The following is a 21,688-nucleotide window of genomic DNA, read 5'->3' as shown; positions in this document are numbered from 1 at the left end:
AAGAGAAAGGCTCCCTTCTCTCACAGGACAACACCACAGTGCAAAAATACAGCTTGCACAGGCAGTCCAGGCATCCTCCCCGAGCAGCACTTTACCCTCTTGCTCTAACCCTTTAAATGGCAAAACAGCCGTCTCCAAACAGGCTTGGCAAACCGGTGCCTGCTTCCCTTAACCAACCTCCCTCACTCGAGGCAGCCTGCCTGTTGCTGCCCCTCCAGAGCCAATCCAGCCTGATTCATGCTACTCAGCCACCCAGATGTCCCTGGGAAAGCAAGTGCACCAATGTCAACGAGGAGACATACAGGCAGCAAGATGTTAAAACAATCATTTAGTTCTTACACAAGGGACTACAGCCAGAGTTGCTGGGAAAAGCAGACAGTGGCAGAGTTGTTGGAAACCCTGTTTTATTTAGCCAATGACCTTCCCCAGCTCATCTGTTTCACGGAGAGCCCTAGAGGCCGAAATCTCTACCTCTGCAGAGTGGGTGGGTGGTCACAGCATTGCCCGCAAAAAGTACAAAACAACAAAACCCTAACCACTTCACTCCAGACGGGAAGTATAATTCCTTTAGCAAAAACAGTCCAACCCAGAATGGCATTTACAGAATCAAAGACTACTTAGTCACTTCAAACCCAGGTCCATCAACCCCTTAATCCCAGAATAGCACTGCTGCATCCTGGCATTGATATGTCAGGATTTCAGTCCTGCAGTCGCTGCCCCTTAGCGTCTGAAGACAAATTAGTCTGCACTGCAACTTCTGCTCTGTGCTCAGCTCCATGCCAACAGGTGGAGCTTTCAATGATGCAAGAACTCCAGACTTTCCAATGATACCATGTGGCCAGAGAGACCAGTCTGACCCATCAATTGCCTTGCAGACAGAGATATTTTTACCTCTCTCCTGCCAGGCAAAGAAGAGTCAGACCCACTACTTCCTCTCACACTGAGAGGCATGCACGAACACACACAGTCCACCTGTTATCAGGCTTGCAAAGGCTGCTGTGCTAGATAAAAAGCAAAGATAAAATATAAAATGTCCAACCCAAAGCTTAACAACAAACAAAGCTTAATTAACAAGGCTTCTTTCTGTTTGGCTTCATTTACATAGGGCCTGGATTTCAAACACCTCAGAGTTTAGGTCAGGTCAACGGGTCTCCAAAGAAGGATGGAGCAAAGAAAAAGGAAAAAAAAGCTTCAAGCAAGGACAGCGAAAGGAGTATCCTGACAATACGCTACACCATCCCTAGGAGGACCTGGCTCAGAGCAGGCAGACTCCTGGAGCAGGGGAAACAAGGAAAAAGGTAGCATCTCAGCCTATTTGCCAGATGGCCAACTATTAGCTAACACGCCCTCTAATATACCGTTTCCTAGCTGTGCTACAGTTCACTTCCTAAGATAAGGGGGGGGGTGTCTCCATCATCACCTTAGTCACTCCTCTTCATCTCATCACTAAGGTAGAATCCTGACGTTTAACTCAACTGCTCCACAGGCGCTATGAGCCACCAAGAATCACTGCAACTTTTCTAGGTGTCGACTGTGCTCAGCATTTTCTCAGCAGGCTGGATGCTTAGGCTGCAGGCAGAAGAATGTAATAGCACCTCTCTTGAGAAGAAAATGCAGTGCCCAGGATGCCTGATTACTGTTCTTACAGCCCCTAACTGCCCTGATTCTATAGCTCTGTCTCCACAAGGGCCCAGGAAAATGGGGAAAGGTTTGCCTCAGGATCCTGACTGCCACATAGCAGTCTGCCGATGCCTTGGTTCTACACTGCTGGAGACTAGTCTTGACAGACTAGGAGGAAACAACACACTTACAGAGGCAGCAGAATCCCCCTTATCACTTTAGGCATGAATTGGCATGAACTATCAAGAATAGGATGATGAAAACAAAGAAACTTCTCAGAAAAGGAGATGCCCCAGCAAAGCAAGGCGCTTCTGTGCGTGTGTGTTATAAATAATAGAAGGGTGTAATTTATGGACTGTGTTTTCCATGAGGCTCTTGGCTGCAGAGTTTTGCCAGCTATAGCATCAGAGCCCTGCCGAGTTCAGTTGTTTGTGAACATCTGCCCCACCCCACACACTCCCGTTTCCATGATCTCGTCGTCCCTCCTCCCTCTGCCACCCGCTCAACCCCAGCAGCCAGAGTCTGACTGTCTTTCCAGGAAGCCCAAATCGAAGTAGCAGACTCACCACAGACTCCCTGCTGGCCACGCCGAAGGTGGCTTTCTGACGCCTGCTGGCGATGTAGGCAGAATTTTCCTGCAGTTTCTCCAGGAGCTGCCGGATAGGCTTGCAGTAGTTGGCAATCTTGCATTCCTTCAGGAAAGATTTTAGCTGGGAGGAGGAAAAGGAGAGGAAGAATGAAAGCAACGTAATAGTTTCCATAAACAGATCCCATCAGCAAAAAAACATTTCCCGCCCCCAGTGACAGACAGCATGGGGTGCCTTTTCCCTTCAATTCATACCATACTCCAATGTATCATCCATATTCAGCCCTGGGGGTCCTGCCACTCCGGGAGGATGCAAAGAGTTGCAGTGACAGGCCAGATGTTTGTATGCAACCCAGTGCAGGGGCCTTGCTCAAAAACAGCTCTTTCCACCCTCTAACGCTACTTCTTTCTGAAAAAAAATGTGTCAGTGGAGTTCAAGCAACCAGCAGGAAAGAATTCTATGCTCTCTAGGGCCTCAGCTCCTAGCTGCCATTATAGTTACAATATCCCTGTCTCCTGCTCCACCAAGTATTAAGAGGGACTGTGGACCAGATGCACGGAGACCAGGAATAACGGTGGATACTAGACGGCCAAAAGCACAGGGAAGCCAGGATTAGAATGGGGAAAGGTGTCTGTGGGTTAAGACTGTAGAACACCAGCCAATACAGGAGTGGGAACACCAAATACAAGAGGCTGTGGATGAGACTGATGGCTGGGATTGAAGGCAGAGTTTGAGAAGAGACTTAAAATTGGGGTGGAAGTGTCTGCAGACTGGGAGTAAGGGTCTTTGGCATAGCTCGGTGGGAAAATTTGGTGCTGCTACAGCAGCAGAGCTGTGGGTCAGGACAGATGGCCGTCTGCAGAGTCACATGGGGTGAAGTTTGCTTAGTGTCTGACTATACCAACCCAACTCCATCTGGCACCACTGATTTTTCAAGGGCACAAACCCACACAGCCACCACACAAAAATTCACAAAATAACCATCTCTGTGAACAACTTGTGCAGCATGCGCCTAGGCAATTCTTTCTTTCAGACCCAAGGCCTTATGTGTAACCCTCAGGACAAGAGCCAGTCTGCCAGGAAACCACAAACCCTACTGCTGCAAAGGGCAAGGACCATCCTACTCACAGAGAATCTGCTCCTGCCCTCTCTCTGCACCCAAAGCACATTTCACTACTCTCAGACAATGAGACTTCATTGAAAACAGCACATTTTTGTGTTGTTTTCTTTTTTTATCTCAGTAGCCTTGTTTTCGAGCAAACCTCTTTTCTCCCCACCAGAGAAGATTTCCCCTCCTAATACAAACTGCCCTCCAACACCACTGCACTGTTCTGACACCTCCAGACTAAAAGCTGAGGCAGCAGTGGATACTTTTGATGACAGAAAGAGAGATGGGGGTGCCCAGATTGACTCATGGCTTGAATTCCAGTTTACAACACTGTCTCCTAACAGTTTTCACCAACTCCAAGACAAGTCTCCGGAGTGCTGTCCAAATTCTGCAGGCCAAGCTCTTTGCTAGAGGCATATATATATACACACACATACACACACACAACACAGACACTTGATTTAGAGAAAGAGATCCAACAAGGCAAAAGAAAATGGTTAACCACAATGGAATCTTCACTTCAACTGGGACCTGCAGATGCTATCATGATAGAGATAAAGTGTTTCTAGGCAGAAAATACAGTACTGCCTTCTCCACTTACAGCTTCAAATGTTCTGCCTCAAAAGGCAGAGCTAAGGGAAGGAAGACGATGTCTCCCTCCTGTCAAGCCCACACGTTGACTTGATCTTACATGCCAAGTGGGTAGGTATTAAATGTTAATCAAGAGGTGACAGTCACACCTAGCCCCTCTCTGTCAGGACACTGCTCTCCTGATGGGTATAATGCTGCAGGATCTGCTGTCTGCTACACACATAGAGAATGTCCCCCATTACCTAGCAGCAGGGGCTTCTCTTGTCCCTTTATGCCCAGCATACGCCCACCTGCCATCATACATCCAACTCAGAAAAATGGGAGTTAAAATGAACACCTTCCCCCCTTTCCACAAAGCATACAGCCCATCAAACAAGTACAAAGAAACCATCAGCAAAACTATTCTTCTGCTGGTGAAGCCTGTCCTACCCCCCCCCCCTTTCTAAAATACTTTTTTTTTTATAGGTGCTGCATATTTATCTCCACTGAGAGATGCATTTGTCATTCGATTTATCTCACTTGATCCCCACAGCTGCAGCCCCAGATCCATTTCATCCGCTGCCACATACATTATCATTTTTCTTTCGTTGCAGAAGTGTCACCAGAAATCCTGCAAAATCTCAGGCTCTATCTGTGCAGTTTGGTGTTGTGTGTTCGCTCTCACAGCCGTATGCTTCATTTCTTCTCTCCCCCTCCTCTCTCCTACCCCTGCAATCCCTCACAGTCCCACCACTATCTGCCACAGATATTAACGAAACGTAATGAGATCTCAGTCCTGTGTTAAGAGGCAGGGAACACAACCAAGAAGGTAAAAGAAGATAGAGGAGGGAGAGAGAAAGGGACTCTGTGTATGCCTTTTTCCACTCTGCCAAATACAACAACCGTATCTTTCCAGAATAAAAGCAATCAGAACATACGCGTGTGTGTGTGTGTGTCATTAACATCTCACATCGGTTCCTAGCTAAGCAGCTCTGTGATTAGCGGGATTGATTCTGTCAAACTGCCAGCCTTAAACACCAATGGTTTATACCAGCAGAGACCACAGCAAAACCCCAGCTCCTCTTACTGTAAACGACGCAGAGAACTATAAATGATCTGAAGCAGCTGGGGGTGTGTGTGTGTTGCAGGGAACCCAAATCAAGCCCAATCCCCCACTCACAAAAGGCAGAGAGAATATTCAACTCGGGACAGAGAGCGAGCAGCAGGAGGAGCGGCTGCTGGCAAGGCAAACCGGCACCTCCTGCCCTTCTGTCTAGCTGCAAGCCATGCCTAGACCATGCCATCTCTTGCCTCCACCCAGCAGTACCTACCCCTTATCGATGTCTGCCCAGTTCTTCCCTTTAACCTCCCACCTCTGCTCTGTGATGCTTGTCAGGGCTCTAGAGGAGGGAAGAGGCAGTCTCTTCCAAGCATCCAGGCACACAGGCTCTGCACTCTGAGCTCCTCACCAGCCTGTGGAGGCAGTGACCGCCATAGGGTCATCCCAGCAGCTGGGCAGAACAGAAGCCTTTGAACTGTCTCCCGCCCCTCCTGGCTCTCCTTTCCTTTGATCTGCCAGGGTCCTTCCTGCCTTCCAGGCAGGGAGGTTTTAAAGTTCAGTTTGAAGGCAGTTCAGCCTAGCTTCTCCCAAAGCCGCTGACCAGAAGACGAGGAACGCAACCGTCGCCAGCTGGAACACAGCCCCTACAACACGGCACTGAGAGAAGCGTGAGCTCATCGGGGAGGAAGAATCAGGACAGATGGATTTTTACAGTTAACTGGAACCGTTCCAGGAGAAAAGCCCCCCCCCCCCCCCCCACTTTCCCGAAGACTCTCAGATTTTGGGAAGCTAACCTCAGCACCCCAGCCCAGCAGACGCCACGAGGCTGTGGTTAGTGGCAGCCAAATAGGAATCCGATAGCATTAATTCTCTGCAGAAATACAGGCTGGTCCCAGGGTGTGTTTGGAAGCCACAGGGCGCTTGGTGCCAGAGGGCCGTCAGCCGTTTTTCATTCCAGCTAGAACATCGGCTCCGACAGCTTCGATGCTCTCAACAGCTGCTGGCTGAGAGGAAAGGGCTTTGTTCGCTGCCGATAAGAGAGAGGCACGCAAAGCGAGAGCAAGCACAGGAGCTGCTCTCCTAGCACAGAGACTGCCTGTCAGCTCACATTAGCCAAAGCAGCCTAATGCCAGCTAGGCAATGGCCTGTGCCAGGCTGCAGGGACCCAGCCAAGAGTCATGCGCCTGACAGATGCCAGCCTATTAGATACAACAGAAACAAGGAGATTTGCCTCCCAAGCCGCCTGTGGGTCCCAACCGAGACATTGCTCCCATGTCAACCAGAGCCATTGTAGCAACAAGGTATGCAGACACAGGGCCTCGTGGCAGACACCAAAGCAAAGCGGAGGTTCACGTCCCCACGGAGGATACGACAGCAGCCCTCTGCCAAACTCGTATGACACCTGCCACTCACGAGTTAAAAATAGAGAGGACTGGGACGAAGGGAGGGAACAAGTTCCAACACGTTTGCACTGAGCAATCTTACTGTTCAAAGCACAGAGATCACTGCTCATTCAAAACTGAAGCCACCCAGCAAGCAAGGTATTAGGGAAGGATTATGCACAAAACACCCAGACGCACAGCACTAGTAGGCGGTTTTGTTGCGGACAACAAAGTATGTAAACGTGAAGTGGCTAGAAAGAACACCCTGCACCGTGGAATGCCAGGGGAGACGCAAAGGAGACTACTTTGCAGCACTACCGTTAGGTGCAGCAAGGAGGAGGGATGGAGACAAGAATTGTACTGTTTTGTATGGAGGGACCTGGGGAGAAAGTACCCCAGTTGATGGAGACACTGTGAAAGGAGGGAATATTGCCATCTTGTGGAGAGCATGTGAGGGAGGCCATAAGGAAAAGAAAGGAACAGGCTCACAGAGCACAGGTACTGCTCTGAAACAATACAGCAATTTGGACAACTCTGAATTGCCAGGAACTCATCTGCATTCACTAGTCAAAAACATATCTCTGCAGCAGTTATGCAGCCCTCTGTTCCACTTTGTCTCCCAAAACAGTGGCTAACTCCACGGCCACTTTCATCTACCTTCAGCCTCCTAATTAGATGCGATGCCTCTGTTCCTCCCCAAGAATTCCCCAAAATGCAAAGAAAAACTATAATTAAGAAAAGGTAAACAGCTCTCCCCTCACACTGTGAGGACCATCTTGAGCTCACCATTAGCTTAAATGACTTTATCCTGCTCTGTGCACGTTCATAGCACAACTAAGAAGCATCTTACACCTTACCTGAATGACAGCTGGGAGAACCAACTCTGGGAATCCAATGCTGTAGGCTTGGCAATGGAGATACTCAAGCATCAGGTCATAAAGCTGTTCAATGAGTCCGTCCTGAGCAGGGGAAGCAGAAATAGAGATATCAGATAGGAACTAAACCCTACAGTGCCCAGATTGGGAAATGAGTCTCCAGCCTTACAGGACAGGAACACAAAGCATATCGCTAGGGCAACTCTGCTGCTTACAGAGAAACTGTGCACTGTTGGCTGCTGGGGTTCCACTTACTCGGAAGGCCTTCTCCTGCAGGTTAGCATTGGAAAGCTTCAAGATCACTGCAAAGTTTATAGGCTTAGCGCTCATACGTCCTGGTTTCTTGTTGAAATCCACTTGCTGGAAAATCTACAACAGAAAAAAACAAGTACAAAGATGATCACACCACAAAACAACAGACAGAAAATGACTCAACTAAGATCACGCAGTTGGTGGCAGAGCTGAGAAGACAAGCCAGAAATCCTGATTCCTGCTTGCCTGTTCTGGTCACTGTCCCACAGCTTTCTTAAAGACCTTACCAAGGGACAGCTAGGAAGGAAACACCAATCACACTTGAAGCTTTAGAGACCTAAGTGTGAAAGATGCCACAGAAGTGTGGGCTACAAGGAAACCAACACAAGCAACAGCACAAGAAACTAGAAGTTTGTTCCTCAGACCCATGCTTCTAATGGTCAGAAAGATCATACTATAAAGCTTGAGTGTATTTTGGAGCTGTCCCTTAAGGTGAAAAGCTTTTCAACAGCAAGACTAGATGTTGCTTACAATAAATCCATTACTCTCCTACTGTCACTGAAATAATTGTCCCAGGAAGCAGAGAGACCAGTAAGTCCTTTTCACAAACACCCCTTGCCAGGCAAGGTTTCTATTCTAACACATTTCCCACTGGCATCCCTCGTACCAATTATAACTGAACAGCCTTTGAATAAGTGCATATTATTCCCTATGGATGCATTTCATTTTATAGCAAGGGACATGGAGAAAAAGTGGCCCCTTCCCAGAGTTTGAGAGGAGACCATGCACCCTGCTCATCAAAATGATGAGCGCACACAAGCTCTGTACAGCTGGATACCCAGTAGACTAGTATGTAACGTCAAAAGACAGACCTGCACCTTTGCTTTTGTGTTTTTCCAGAGCTTGTTTAATGATAATGGTTGGGGAGAGAAGTATTTCTGAAACAGAAGGTATGAAGCTTCCACAGTAGAAAGGAGAAAACAGAGAGGAAGCTCACATATGTGTGTGTGACTCGCTCTCCAGGGCGGCATCTCAAGTTTGGTTTTAATTAAGAAGAGCCATTATTGCCTTAAAACTTAGTAAATTGTAATCAAGACCAAGAACTATGAAAGGCTTTTCCCAACTCTCTCCTTTTTGGGAGGAGTTTCCCAACTTCTTTGGGGGAAGGGTAACATGAATCAATGAGAACTTCCATTCTTCACTTCCTCGGAAGGCTACATTTTGCACGCAGGAATGCTATCTTCAGCTGAAATCAGCTAGAGCCAGAATCTGCCTTGGTCCCTACTGCCCTGGGCAGACATCAGCCAATAGCGTACACTATCCCAATAAGCCTGTGCGCTGCGCTGCTCTTCGTCTGAAGCTGTGATACAGGAAGGAGCAAAAGGTTTCCAAAATGAACGGCAATACCAGTATGCCTTCTCCCAGCCTGGTAGGGGCAGACCTCAGGAAAAAGATGGCAAGAACTGCAAAAGCCACCAGATCTGGGGCAGATTCCAAGGGACCCCCATCAGGTGATAAGTGGCAATCAAGGGAGGTGTTCATTAGCAATAAGATCTCATTGGAAAAAACCCAAAAAACACCTCAGCCAACAATTGGTAATCATTTGTATATCTGACGACAACCATTGAGGGAGGCTGATAAAGAGACTATCCTGCCCACCCATACTTTTGAGCACCTCAAAAGTAACCTACAGTTCCTCTCCCTGTCCCCAACACTTTTAAATCGCACTCCTGAGCAGGAAATAATTTCTATTCCCTCTATGCAGCAGCAACACATTCATCATCAGACCCCAACCAGCCCAGCAACAAGGGGATGCAGCATACTGATTGCTAGAGGGTGAGGTGAGGAGGAAAGGGAGGGTGTTCAGGTCACATGGATGCCCCCAGGCCAGAAAAGCATGGAGACGACTATTGATTTTTTACATTTTATTTGTCAATCCAGGTTATTTGGAAGGGAGGGACAAGCTTGGTGGCTTGTGAAAACAAAGAGCCCTAGCCTAGGGAATCGATGCTATAAACCTCGTTATGCACGGTTATTTCTTTGGCCAAAACAGTAGTATTGATCCCTGAGGTCAGACACATTAAAGCACAAGGCGTCAGGCTCTGTGGGATCCTAACATGCCGCTAGGCAAGTGGGTAAATGCAAGCAGAGGTTTCGAAACTTTCCCAGGAGGTGCTAGGGAGCTGGTCAGGACATGTGGGAAGCGGGGAAAATGTGGTTCCCATCTCAAGACTGCAGAATGGATCAGCTAACAGCCAGACTGAAGGAGAGAATGACTGATGTCTAGGAATCCTGTGGCAGGGTAGAAAGGCGATAATGAGGGACCAGAGGGCCAGAAAATGTCAAAAGCCAACAACTTGGCTTAAGTGATAACCACTAGCAGACAAAGGAAAGGACAGGGCAACACAGGCAGGAAGGAGAAAGATTTCTGGCAATCTCAGGCTCACAGACGATTTCCACGTGGCTAGTCAGAAGGGTGCTCAGATATAGTTCGCACTGCCAGAGTGCAAAACACAGAACCAACTCTGCAGCCACAGCACTCCCACTGTATCGCCCCATCTGCCCCCATTTCTTTCTCTCAGGCTCTAGCAAAAGCCTCCTGGCATCTGCTTTGATCACCCCAAAGCTGGCAGCCCCAGGCCAGCTCTCCGCAGGGACACAGTGCTTTGCCTGCAGCTTCCCCTCAGGTCACCCTCCCACTCCACTGAGGGAAGGGCTGAGAGCGCCTAGTTAAGCAGAGTCTGATTATTGTCAAGTTCAGACAAGCTGCCCAACTTTCTGCAGAAGCCAGCTTGAAGCGCTCAGAGTTTCACAGTTATGGTTGGAAGGGACCTCTGGAAGTCATCTAGCAGGGTCAACTAGAACAGGTTTCTCAGGGCCATGTCCAGTCAGATTTTGAGTATCTCCAAGGACAGACACTCCACTATTTATCTAGGTAACCTGTTCTAGACTCGCCATATAAAATTGTTGAGGTTTCCCCCCCAAATGCTTAAGTGGGGCCTCCTGTATTTAATTTTCTGCATATTGCCTCTCATCTTGTCACCAAGTGCCATTGAGAAAAATCTAGCTTCAACCTCTTTATTCACAGAATGGTTGAGGTTGGAAGAGAGCTCTGGAGATCATCTTGTTCAACCTGCCCTGCTCTGGCTACCTAGAGCCAACTACCCAGGACAATGTCCAGATTGGTTTTTTTTATTATCTCCAAGGACAGAGACTCCACAACCTTCCTGGGCAATCTGTGCCAGTGCTCAGTGAGCCTCGCAGTAAAAAAAAAAAAAAAAAAGAAAAAAAGAAAAAAGTGTTTCCTGATGTTCAGACAAGCCCTCCTGCGTTTCAGTTTGTGCCCACTGCATCCCGTCACTGGACATCACTTCAGAGAGCCTGGCTCCATCTTCTATGCACCCTCCTTTCAGGTATTTTACATTAAGAAGATCCTCCCCGAGCCTTCTCTTCTTCAGGCTAAGTCACAGCTCTTGCAGCCTCTTCTCACGTGACAGTTACTCCAATCCCTTCATCTCTGTGGCTCTTCACTACTCACTCCAGTATGTCCATGTCTCTTGCCCTGGAGAGTCCCGAACTAGACACAGCACTCCTGCTTGTGGTCTCACTAGTGCTCAGCACAGGGGAAAGACCCCAGTCAAACCACTGGCAAAGCTATGCCTAACACAGCATGCCATTGTCCTTCTTTACTGCAAGGGCACATCGCTGGCTCTTGGCCAACTTGTTGTCTACGTCCTTTTCCACAAAGCTGCTTTCCAGACAGTCAGCCCCCAGGATGTTGTTGTTATGGGGTTACTCTTCCCCAGGTGCAGGATGTTGCATTTCTCTCTGTTGAGCTACATGAGGTGTCTGCCTGCCCATTTCTCCAACCTGTCAAGATCCCTCTGAATTGCAGGACACTTATCTGGTGTATCAACATCTCCTTCCAACTTCATATCATCTGCAAGCTTGCTGATGGTGCCACTCTGCCCCACCATTCAAACCATTAATGAATATAATAACCACTATCAGCCCCAGTATTGATCCCCAGGGCACATCACTAGTGGCTATCCTCTAGCTAGATTTCATGCCACTGATCACAGCATGAGCCTGTAAGTTCAGCCAGTTGTCAATACACCCCACAGTCTGCTTATCTAGTCTGCAGTTCATCAGCTTGTCTGTGAGGAAGTTATGGGAAATGGTATCCAAAACCTTGATAAAGAAAAGATAAACAACATCCACTCACTGCTCTCCCCTCATCCATTCAGCCAATCATCTCATCATAGAAGTCTATTAGATTGGTCAGGCATGATTTCACTCAAACCACCCCTGGTACCTGCAGGGCTGTGATCCAAAATTTAAGAGCTGCAATATAGCAGTGGAAGGAGGAGAATGAGGAAAAGGAAGGATGCATCTTCAGGTGGTGCAGTGGTTCAGCTTAGTCTGTCTAAAGTTCCAGCTGTTCCCCTCTGTGTAAGAGAGGCAAAGAGCCCATGTCTTGTAGAAAACTAATTTCAGATCTGTGCTTAAATGTATGACAATGTCCAGCATTATCAATTCTCCAACTACAATCTTCGTATCAGCTGATTTCTTCCGACACAATCCACTGCTCACTCCCATATATGTTGCACTCCAAGTCCCTGGGGACTTTTTCCAAAGCAAGCTGCACATCCAAAACAAGACTCAAAGCCATTTAAGTGTCAAAGTGAAAAACTCATGCCTTCCTAAGCGCATCAGGGTTAACCTCCTCTCCCATCCCTCCACAGGAGAAGCCAATTTTAAATTGGCATGCAAAGTCTGCCTGTGGGGAGATTTCCACCTTGTTTATCCACACCTGCCTTGCAGCAGATGAGCCACCAATTTTCCTGCTGCAGAAACTAGTGGCTGTCAGACAATAATTGAAGTGATAAAAAAAGAAAGAAAAGCCTGAGATCTCACAGGCCCTTCAAGGGGAGTAACAATACAAAAATAAAAGCCTGCCTGCTTTACACTCTCTTCCAAGCTACCTCCTCCCATCTAAGATGTAATTTTAGCAAGCTGCTTCTTTTGCTCCATCCTGGAAAGCAGAGTCAGAGAGGACGCAGCGCTGGATGCCCACGCTGGGGAGCATCAGCCCTTGTCAAGATGCATCAAGCAGCCAGCTCTCATTTCTATTGGCAGGGGCTTGGGGAATTCCTGTGCCTATGGGAATTGCACAAACATTCAATCTGCCTTCTCTTGAAACCACAGCAGCGACAGGGCTGAGACAAGAGGTAGCAAGGGTTGGGTTTCCTTGATGGAAAGGGGGAAGAGAAACACAGAGTTACACAGTCACACAAGAAGCTTCACAGAATCTACATTCTGAGGCTGTGCAAAGCCCTCTCCAAAAAATGCACAAAATATAGGGTCACAAGCTCCACAGCCATTCTTTCGCTGCATTTGGATTCAGTTGCAACAGCGACAGAGAAAGCAGCCTTTCCTCATTCCTACCAAATGGAGCATACCTTATGCTGGGAAGGCTTCATTCCGCTCCCCCAACCCCAGTCGTGACCCTCAAGTCGACTCCTGCTTAGTACCAAACTCACTGATCAGATCCCTCAAATCTCATGATGGTTTGGATAATGGGCTTAAAATGGATTTTGATTCATGACTTGGTGTGGCATGGGACTAATATGTATTGACTAAGTCACTGCTGAACTTGTGAGCTGGTAGAAACAGGCTCACAGTTAAAGCACTAGGATGGGCATCAGAATGCAGATTCTCTTCCCAGCATCACCACAGCCACCTTGGGACTTTGGGCAGGTCACTTCCCCTCTGTGTGCTAAAGCTTCCTACCATCTCATCCACAAAGCTGGAATACATCTCCTGCCTGAAGACAGCTTATGGAGACACACTAAGGGTTTTAAGAGCATTCAGATACCTCTGTAACAGAGGAGGAGGGAGTTGGGAAGAGATGGAAGTACAAAGGGAATAGCCCTGAATGCTCTTGGGAACTCCACAAGATATTTGAGGGATCCCTTGCAGGAGATAGGCAGGAAGAAGGGAAAGGCTGACAGCTGCAGGGAGATTTGGGAGTTTAGCATCATGCCAGTCACCTTGGGTTATAGAAGTTAAAGGAAAATAATTGTTAATGTGAAAGAGTATGCAAGCAACACCCATGCACACATTTACCCTGCCCCCATCTCTCCCCCTGTCACCAACACCTGGACAAGCGCCTACTACTGAGCCGAGTAGTGCCTCACAAACACACACAGCAGGATCGGATGTGGTTGGGGGCTTGTGGAAGCCGGGAGGAAGCTCAGCATGCAGCGTGGTAACGTCTGGCTGGGGCCCGACACACAGATTAGAGCCAAGGTGTTGGAGCCAGAACGCAAACAGGGGGTAAAGCCCTGAGGGGAAAAATACTTTATCTCTCAGAGCACTAAAAAGTAAAAAGCAGAGAAACCATCCTCACCCCAAGCTCCACTACCCCAGAGCGGAGATGCCTCTAACACTAAATCTGGTTGGCAGAATTTCAAATATGCATGAACAAGAGGAAGGAAGCAGGCGAATGGCAAAGCCACACAGGCCAGGGAGCAGCGGAGGCGGCGGGAGAGCAGGAGGAGATTTATAAACATCGCTGCCTTCCACAGGCTCAGAGGATGTGGTTTGCAAAGGACGTTTACAACAACACGAAACCACAAAAGCCTTTGCTTCAACAGAACTTGATTAGGAATGAGCCTGGCTGACTCAGGTCATTTATTATAGAAATCGCTCTTCCCTCCCCCTCTTCAGTGTCCAGCCTCATGCTGACCTACTGGGGCTTCTGCATTCCTCACCCGGCCTCGCTCACACTTCTTCAGTGAAATTTGGCTGCACCACTTCTGTACTACCTTCTCACAGCAGCAAAGCTACAAAGACCTATGTGGAGAGATGTCAGGCATCTGGTAAGTGGGAAAGCTAGATGGTCTCTTAGCACCAGTATTTCACCTAACATACTGCATTTTGCCAGGTTGCATTTGCAGAGGTTTTTTTCCCCTAAATAAATTCTAATTCTTGAAGGGCTTTTTCATTCCACTTCCCTTTGCCTGCAGTTAGGAGATCCTAACTCTTCCTTTTGCTAAGATACGAACACATCAGCAGGATCAAGTAACAACAGCTCGAGGAGTTACTGCAACCAGTTGAGCCTCTGAATCTCTTCTTTGGCAAACTCTTTGCCTACTCCACTTGCATTAGTTAAACAGCCTAGGAATGTATTTTTGCACCCAGCTGATCTCAGATACTCTCTGCTCACAGGCCAATAAAAGTTTAATCCTATTTGCTAAGCAAACAATACATTCTGTCTGATGCTGTTTGCCTGGGATTTCAAGGAGTAAGCAAATAGGGCAATCTTGGGAGCTGTTGGCAGGTAGAGTAAGCGAGTGTGTTTGTTAGGTCGTAGGCATCAGCCGTTACTAGGTCAGCAGGAACCAACTAACCTCCAGGATAAATGGTAACACTGGGATGAAGGTCCTGGTGTTCTCAGACAACAGTGTAAGTGCACGGATGCAGTGCATACGCAGAGGGTAGAAACGAGCTGTTGGTACCAGCCTAGAAGGGAAAAAAAGAAGAAAGGGTATTAGGCCAAGTTTATACAGGAACTGCACCTGCAGCCTTCAGTGACACTTGAGAGCCTTTCCTACTCTACAAAAGAAAGGCAGCTTTAGTGTTGCACAGCAAACTGTTTGAGCTGCTGAATCTATCCCGCAGCTGAAAATAAAATTTGCCATGTTAAAGCTGTAACACTAACACACAAATTCCTGCAACCAAAGCACTAGGTTTCCAGCTTCTGCTGGGAGAAAGTGCTATAAGACAAGAGCTTTGCAGATTAAGTTTATCACTGATGCTGTTTAGTCATGTTCAATGCTTCCAGCTCTTGTGCTCCCAGCACAGGTAGGTACGCAAGGAAAAGTAGCAGGAACCAGCAGTAAAATGCCCATCTAAAGCAGCAAGTTTGATCAAGAAAAGGGCTCCTCCAGCATACCAGAGGGACTACATGGAGGAAGAAGTTTCCCATTTCAGGCTACATACCCTATGTGTATCCAGAGTTCATGCTGTCACCTGAACAGTGATGCTTTTAGTGTGGAATGTCACTGAGGCAGAAGGAGCTGGACTAGCAACGACCAGCATATCAGAAAGGAGAGAGTGGGAATGAGGGTGACCAAATCTGTTCAGCCCTCTCCAGTCCAGAGGAGCACCTGAGCTATTCCCATCTCCTTCAGAGAGGCAACATGTACATTTGAACAGCCAGTAATCAGCATGGAGGGGAAGAGGCCAGACTTTCTTTGACCCACACTTCAAACCATTACACACTCAGGTATTAAGAAAGTAGAGCCAACTCCCTTTGTAAGGTTGGGACTGAGAAGGGCCAGCTCCCTCAGCACCATGTAAGCCAGCAGCAGAGGGGAAAATGCAGAGCTATCCCTAAAAGACACTAGGACCTCACTACTGTACCATTCTAGAAACCCCTCACACTGAATGACCTGTACATGAAGACATGGATGCCTCTAGCATTTACAAGGATTAAAAAAAAACCCCAAAACACCCCACACCACAAAAAAATGCAGTTCCCAGACAACAGGCTCAAGTCTGATAAATGAACCCCTCCCCTCCCCAAAGAGCTTGCTGAGCAATCCAGGAGAGCAAAAAACCATGCTTGACCAGGCACCATAAATCACCCGCATCTCCCCCCGCTCCCCCTCCAGATAGTGAAATAATTATCATTGGATCCATTATAGAAATAAATCTACTTTGCACCCATGATCTGGCACCACTGGAGATGACGAAAGCCATTCTCAGGAATTAATTGATCAAGGAATAAACCTGTTAAGCGTATAGATTTACTGTAAACCAAGACCATTAATTTTAGAGTGCGTGGCGATGCAACAATCTGCTCAACTTCCCGATGGCTGGATGCACAGGGAATACAAAACACAGCTGGGTCCCAGCTCTGCTGAGGAAGGTCCAACTGCCTAGTCACTCCAGGCCACAGCCGGGGGGTTCAAAATGACTCACATTTCATCTCAGCAGAGAGTGTTCCCTAATGTTTTACCATCACTATCTCCTGGAATGCCTGCTGTACTTCTCCCATGCAGCCAGGGCACAGGCTATGGTGTCGAAAACAGCCTAAAGGCTTCTCAAGGCTTATTTTTACTCAATAAAACTCCTTCTGTTATACTCCTGGGTGACCACAATCTTTCTCTGGCTAGAGAGGACAGCAAAAGCTTCTTTCAACATCAGCCTCCACCCCACCAGGACAGGTCACCAAGGGAACTTGCTCAGGGACATCAAGGCTGTGCTTGCTTCTCTGTGGAGAAGGCTGTACCTGCTTCCTCCCCTATATGTGCTGAGAGGCCAGAAACCAAAATTTAACAGGCACCAAAAATCCTCATTTAACTATAAGCCAGGGAGGAACTTCATTTTTATAGCTTAGACTGGGAGTAAGGTAGAAATCCAAGCAGACATGGTCAGAAAAACTCTTTATGGGATGAGGGGAAAAGGGATAATAACAGAACAGGAGCTTCTGCAACAACTCTGCTACAAAAAATCCAACCATGAACTCCGACAAATGCAAGCACACAGATCAAAAGGAGGAACTTATGGATTACAGAGGCAGAGAAAAGCACAAGGCAGTGAAAGGAAGGGGGAAATCATGTCCTTCACATTCTCCTATCTCTGCAATACCTGCAACACTGCCCCATTGGTCAAACTAACTGCAACATTTCAGCTGTTTGTGAGAACAGCATCACTTATTATTACATGGCAATTCCATGAGCAAACTCAGCAATGAGGCTCTTCCCAGCACCACAGAAATAGCAGAAATTATCAGCTCCAGTACTTCTCCACTCAGTACTCCAATTTCCCTGGACCACATCTTGAGCACAGGCAACTTCCAGACACACACATGGGGCCCATTTCTGAAATACGTATTATTAAAAATAGTTTCAATGCATTTTATATGCTGGTAAGCAAACAGAAGGAGCAAGAAAATGAGGGAGCTAATCTTGATTTTAGCAGGCAACCCTATTCTACTATTTATCTTGTTTAATCACTTATCAAATTCTGCCCTGGTCCCTGCCTAGAGCAAAAAGCCTGTGATGGATGGTGGTTTCTCCCCATTCCACTCACGTAAGAGGCCAGGGTGGCACGAGGAACCGATCAGGTCCCACAGACAGACAGACACCCTGCTCACTGCCCTTGCGCTGGAGCCAGGCGCCACCTCCCGGTACAAAAGGCACTGGGGAAGCAGAGCCACCTCCCAGCACCACCACCCTCCGGATGGACCCCCAGAGCACTACGCTGCATCAGGAACAGAAGTGAGAAGGTATTCCAGATGTTAAATGGCATCCTGCCCCAACACCTGGTCGCATGGACACACCTCTCAAAGCCGAGCAGCACAGAAAACAAAGAGAGGGGTCCAGCACTTTCTTGTGGAGGTGGCATGAATGAATCTGACTGCTGTCAGCAGACTAAGCAGCCTGCCAGAAATGCGTTAAATGGTACATGAAGCAAAAAACCCCTTGACCTGCAGGCTACATTATTTTATCCTCTCACCTCAAAGAGAAACAACCCGAGTTCTTCCGTAACACTCAGTTGCTACAGATGTTATCTACGCCAGGGGATGTGGCATAGAGACTGACTCTTGCTGGGCTCGGTTTGGCCAGCACAGCCACCAACACTGAGAAGATGCTGACTATACCCAGGAGGGAGCCACTAGGGATCCTGGGTATAGACTGAAGCCTGTGGAGCCACATCAATCCCACATCTGCTAACTTATGTACCCCCTTCTTACATCCTAGACACTGGCTTGACTTAGTAAGAAAGCCAGGGTGGGATCTATTTTCCCTACCCTAGAACCCATCTGTTGGGTTTCCAAATCTTTAAAGCCTTGTCAGACAGTAACCGTACTTCGTGCCAAGCAGCCCTGTCCGTCACAGATGCTAACAAATTGTATTTGCTGCTCTTGCTGAGACTCACCCGATTCACCTTTCCTTGGCCCCTGATAGCTGATTTATCTGCCTGGACAGGTAGAAAACTGCCTAGATTAGTCCACAGGACAACTAAAGCTCTACAACAGCAGTGGGAAGCAGCCTATGTGCATGGGGGATGGGAAGAGGGATGTATGCATATTCTTAACGATCCTTTAAATCTGCTTATCTTCATCACCACTTGGGAGTTTTTCAAGACCAGGCGGGTTGTGTTTTAAAGCTGAGAATCTGGTTAACAGAGCTAACAGGATTTCAGAGATCACCAGAGCTTCAGAAATTCCCTCAATGCTCATTACTAACAGCCATTTCAAAGGACAAAATTTCGTATATAAACACATAAACTGATGGGAAAAGAGAAAGATTCTCAGCAGAGGCATACTAAAACAATAAATGTGTCCTAGTTCTTCAAATTCTAACAAATATGCACAAAACAACACATCTTCTAACTGTATTTACAGAGCTAGAGATGAGGACTTGATTCTGTACTTTGGCACTGTTAGGTCCTGAGGCAAGTCAGTACATTTTTCCTTGCCACTTGGTACAACTGGGAGGATAATGTGTCCAGGCTATTCAGACTGCAACTTCTCTTACACAGAGAATTTAGCCTAGGAGAAAATAACCTACACCACAACTTTCTCACCACCTAAACATACAGGTGCTCACATCTTCAGCTAGAATACTTCAATAAAAGCAGCTCTCAGACAATTCCTTACAATGCAAGGTTGAATCCAAATCACATAACAATAACACCCCTTAGTAACTGCTCGGCCACATCAAGCAAGATGGAATATAGCTAAAAGAAACAAACAAACAAAATCCTACTTACTTTATACAGCCAATGATGACCTGTGTCAAAGGATAGATCAACGGCTCCATGACCTCACTGGGATAGATTGTGCTGAGAACTCGACACCAGAAATACAGGCAGTGGATATACTGCCAGTTATAAACAGACTGGAAGTTCTCCTGCAGAAAAGAGAAAAACACAAGCACAAACTTGAAAATGTGGCATTTGAGAGGAGCTCATTCTGGTTTCTCTACAGGACTCATTTTATCCAGCATTCTCTAAGAGGACATTGTGTACTGCTTAGAGAGGAATAACTAACATTCTAGCTGTTGCTTTGATGCTAATGGCTGACCCACCACCAGCAAGTTCAAGATGCTGCATTGGCAACATTATGATTTGGTACTAGTTAGTGCCTTGAAAGAAATAATGAGCAACACACAGACGGCTTTTCTTCACAAGTATGGCTCATTTGAGAAGGATGATTTAATGATCCAGCTCACAGCAGATTGTGGGATGTGGCCAAGCATTAGGAAGCCTTTAACTGTTCCATTTGCCCACAGTCCCTGGGACAGCCCCTTGTCTCCTACAGGTAGGAAGGCTGGAAAGGAGTACCCCTCTCTGATATCCTTGTAAACTGCCTTCTGGCCTCTGCAGACCAGAAAGGGGGGGTAAAAGGGTGTGTAAAGCTACACTGTAGATTCAAGCTAGGAAGAAATTAACTTGAATTCATCTGGATTCCCCTCTCTGCACTCAAACTCATTTGGTTGTTACATAGCAGCTTGTCCTTCCCATTTGAGGCTTCCCTTCCCTCAGCTGTATTAATCAAAACCCCCTAATCACCACACCACTAACTCTGAAAGGTAGTATCAGTGCTCATTTTAAAGATGTGCCTACAAACATTCACTGTCAAAGCAAGGAACAAATGATCAACCCAGCACTCCTCCCTGCTTTTGGAAAAGCCACTACCCAGGACAGTTTCATTTTTGTCAGTTGCAGAGTAAAAATGACATGCAGCAGAGCTGAGAACAAACTTTCAGCTCTGTTTCTCAGCCAGCCTTTAGGGTTACCAGCAAAAACAATGCAACAGGCCAGCAGCGTGCCTGATGTGCAGTGACACACTGAACCAGCATTTGAGGCTGGCTGAGTAGTATGGGTAGGTGTGGGTCAAGTCTTGCATCAGTCCAAGAGACATTGTTTTCAAGAATGTCTGGGCAAGCCTCCACTCTCCCTGCCATGTGCTTAAGCAGCTCATAGTGCCATACTAAATAAAAGCCCAGAATAGTGCAGGAGACCCTTAAGGACACCCTTTCCAAAGAGTTCTGCAGGCCCATGTATTCCCCAGAATCGCACCAAGAACTTAGGTGATTGCACTTAACAAGGTGCCTCAGCTCCAACTTATGTTTCAGACAGACTTTCAAGGCCTAGGTCACCTCCTCTTTTGCATGGATGAAGTAAGATGCCTAAGTCCTGGAACAAGGACAGAAGCCCTCAATTGCAGCCACTGGACCAAACTTTGCAGTAGGGACTTCAGCTGCAGCTGGAAATGGTAGAGCTCTCCCTGCTCTCACCAGGTCACCGAGATGTACCAAGAAGCTCTGTTCTCAGCTTCTCTTGCACAGAACAGATAAGCAATCTGCTCTTGTAATCACCTTCCACAACCACCCACAGCTCAATTTAAATTGGCTTACTGCTTGGATTTGTACATTTTGGTTGTGCTGTTGTCATTTAAAGTTCTTACAATCCTCCCCCAGCTGTGAAATCAAGTGGATTTAGTTCTTGTCTGGGCCAGAACTGAAGGTGTAAGAAGCCAATGCAATCCAATTAGGGCATATGCGGCCCAGACTTCATTTATCTCCGCTCATTCATTCCCATGTCTGAACAGCCAGGAGATTTAACTGGTCACCAATCTTGCAATGTTTACGAACAGCTGAACAATTAATCTATAGTGGTCTGTTTTACTAAACATGAGTAAAGCCAGGATTAGCAATCTGACTTAGATTTCTGAGGTCAGACTGGAGGTGGCTGCAATCAGGGCTGCTCCCAAAAGGTCTGAGCTGATTTGTTCAATTAAGTCCTTTAAATAGTACAGGCTTCACTGTAAAGATGCACACACCAGGGTGGTTCCTAATCTTCTTTACCTTGACGTTTTGCCACAGAGGCTGCAAACAGCTGCTTCACAGAGTGGAAAAAGGGTGCCCAAGGCAGAAGATGGAAAGTGCATCGCAATCTCTTGGAAGCTGTGGAGAGAAACGTGAATCCCACCCTGCAGTTGTCTTTTCTCTCCTTCCTTGCTGAAATTCTAAACTAACACAGGCAACTACAAGGTGATCTCTGAAGCTTGTAGCCCCTGGCAAAAAATTCCTCAGCACATTATGAAATGGGTCAGACACAAGTACTGACACTTTAGAGACGCTACTAAAAGACTGAAACAGCTACTGTAATTTTCCCCTCTTTGCACATTCCCCACAGGAGGGTACACTCCT

At 47.2% G+C, this 21,688-nt stretch overlaps 1 protein-coding gene across 8 annotated transcripts in view; it reads right to left on the bottom strand.

Moving 5' to 3' along the window:
- The window catches only part of NOC2L (NOC2 like nucleolar associated transcriptional repressor), a 59,517-nt gene that overhangs the window by 26,586 nt on the left and 11,243 nt on the right, over positions 1-21,688 (bottom strand). For all 8 annotated transcript variants that reach the window (XR_012650332.1, XR_012650333.1, XR_012650336.1 and 5 more), the window contains exons 11-15: positions 19,245-19,384; positions 14,870-14,981; positions 7,458-7,571; positions 7,185-7,286; positions 2,187-2,330 (exon numbers count right to left, since the gene is read on the bottom strand). Coding sequence is in view for 1 of the 8 variants with exons in the window: in XM_075027298.1 (XP_074883399.1) it covers positions 2,187-2,330; positions 7,185-7,286; positions 7,458-7,571; positions 14,870-14,981; positions 19,245-19,384 (612 nt within the window). In the remaining 7 variants the exon portion in view is untranslated. The remainder of the gene's footprint in view (positions 1-2,186; positions 2,331-7,184; positions 7,287-7,457; positions 7,572-14,869; positions 14,982-19,244; positions 19,385-21,688) is intronic.

Source organism: Buteo buteo, chromosome 5 (assembly GCF_964188355.1).
Source record: "Buteo buteo chromosome 5, bButBut1.hap1.1, whole genome shotgun sequence".
NCBI classification, from domain to species: Eukaryota; Metazoa; Chordata; class Aves; order Accipitriformes; family Accipitridae; genus Buteo; species Buteo buteo.
This window is presented reverse-complemented; position numbering and strand designations above follow the sequence as displayed.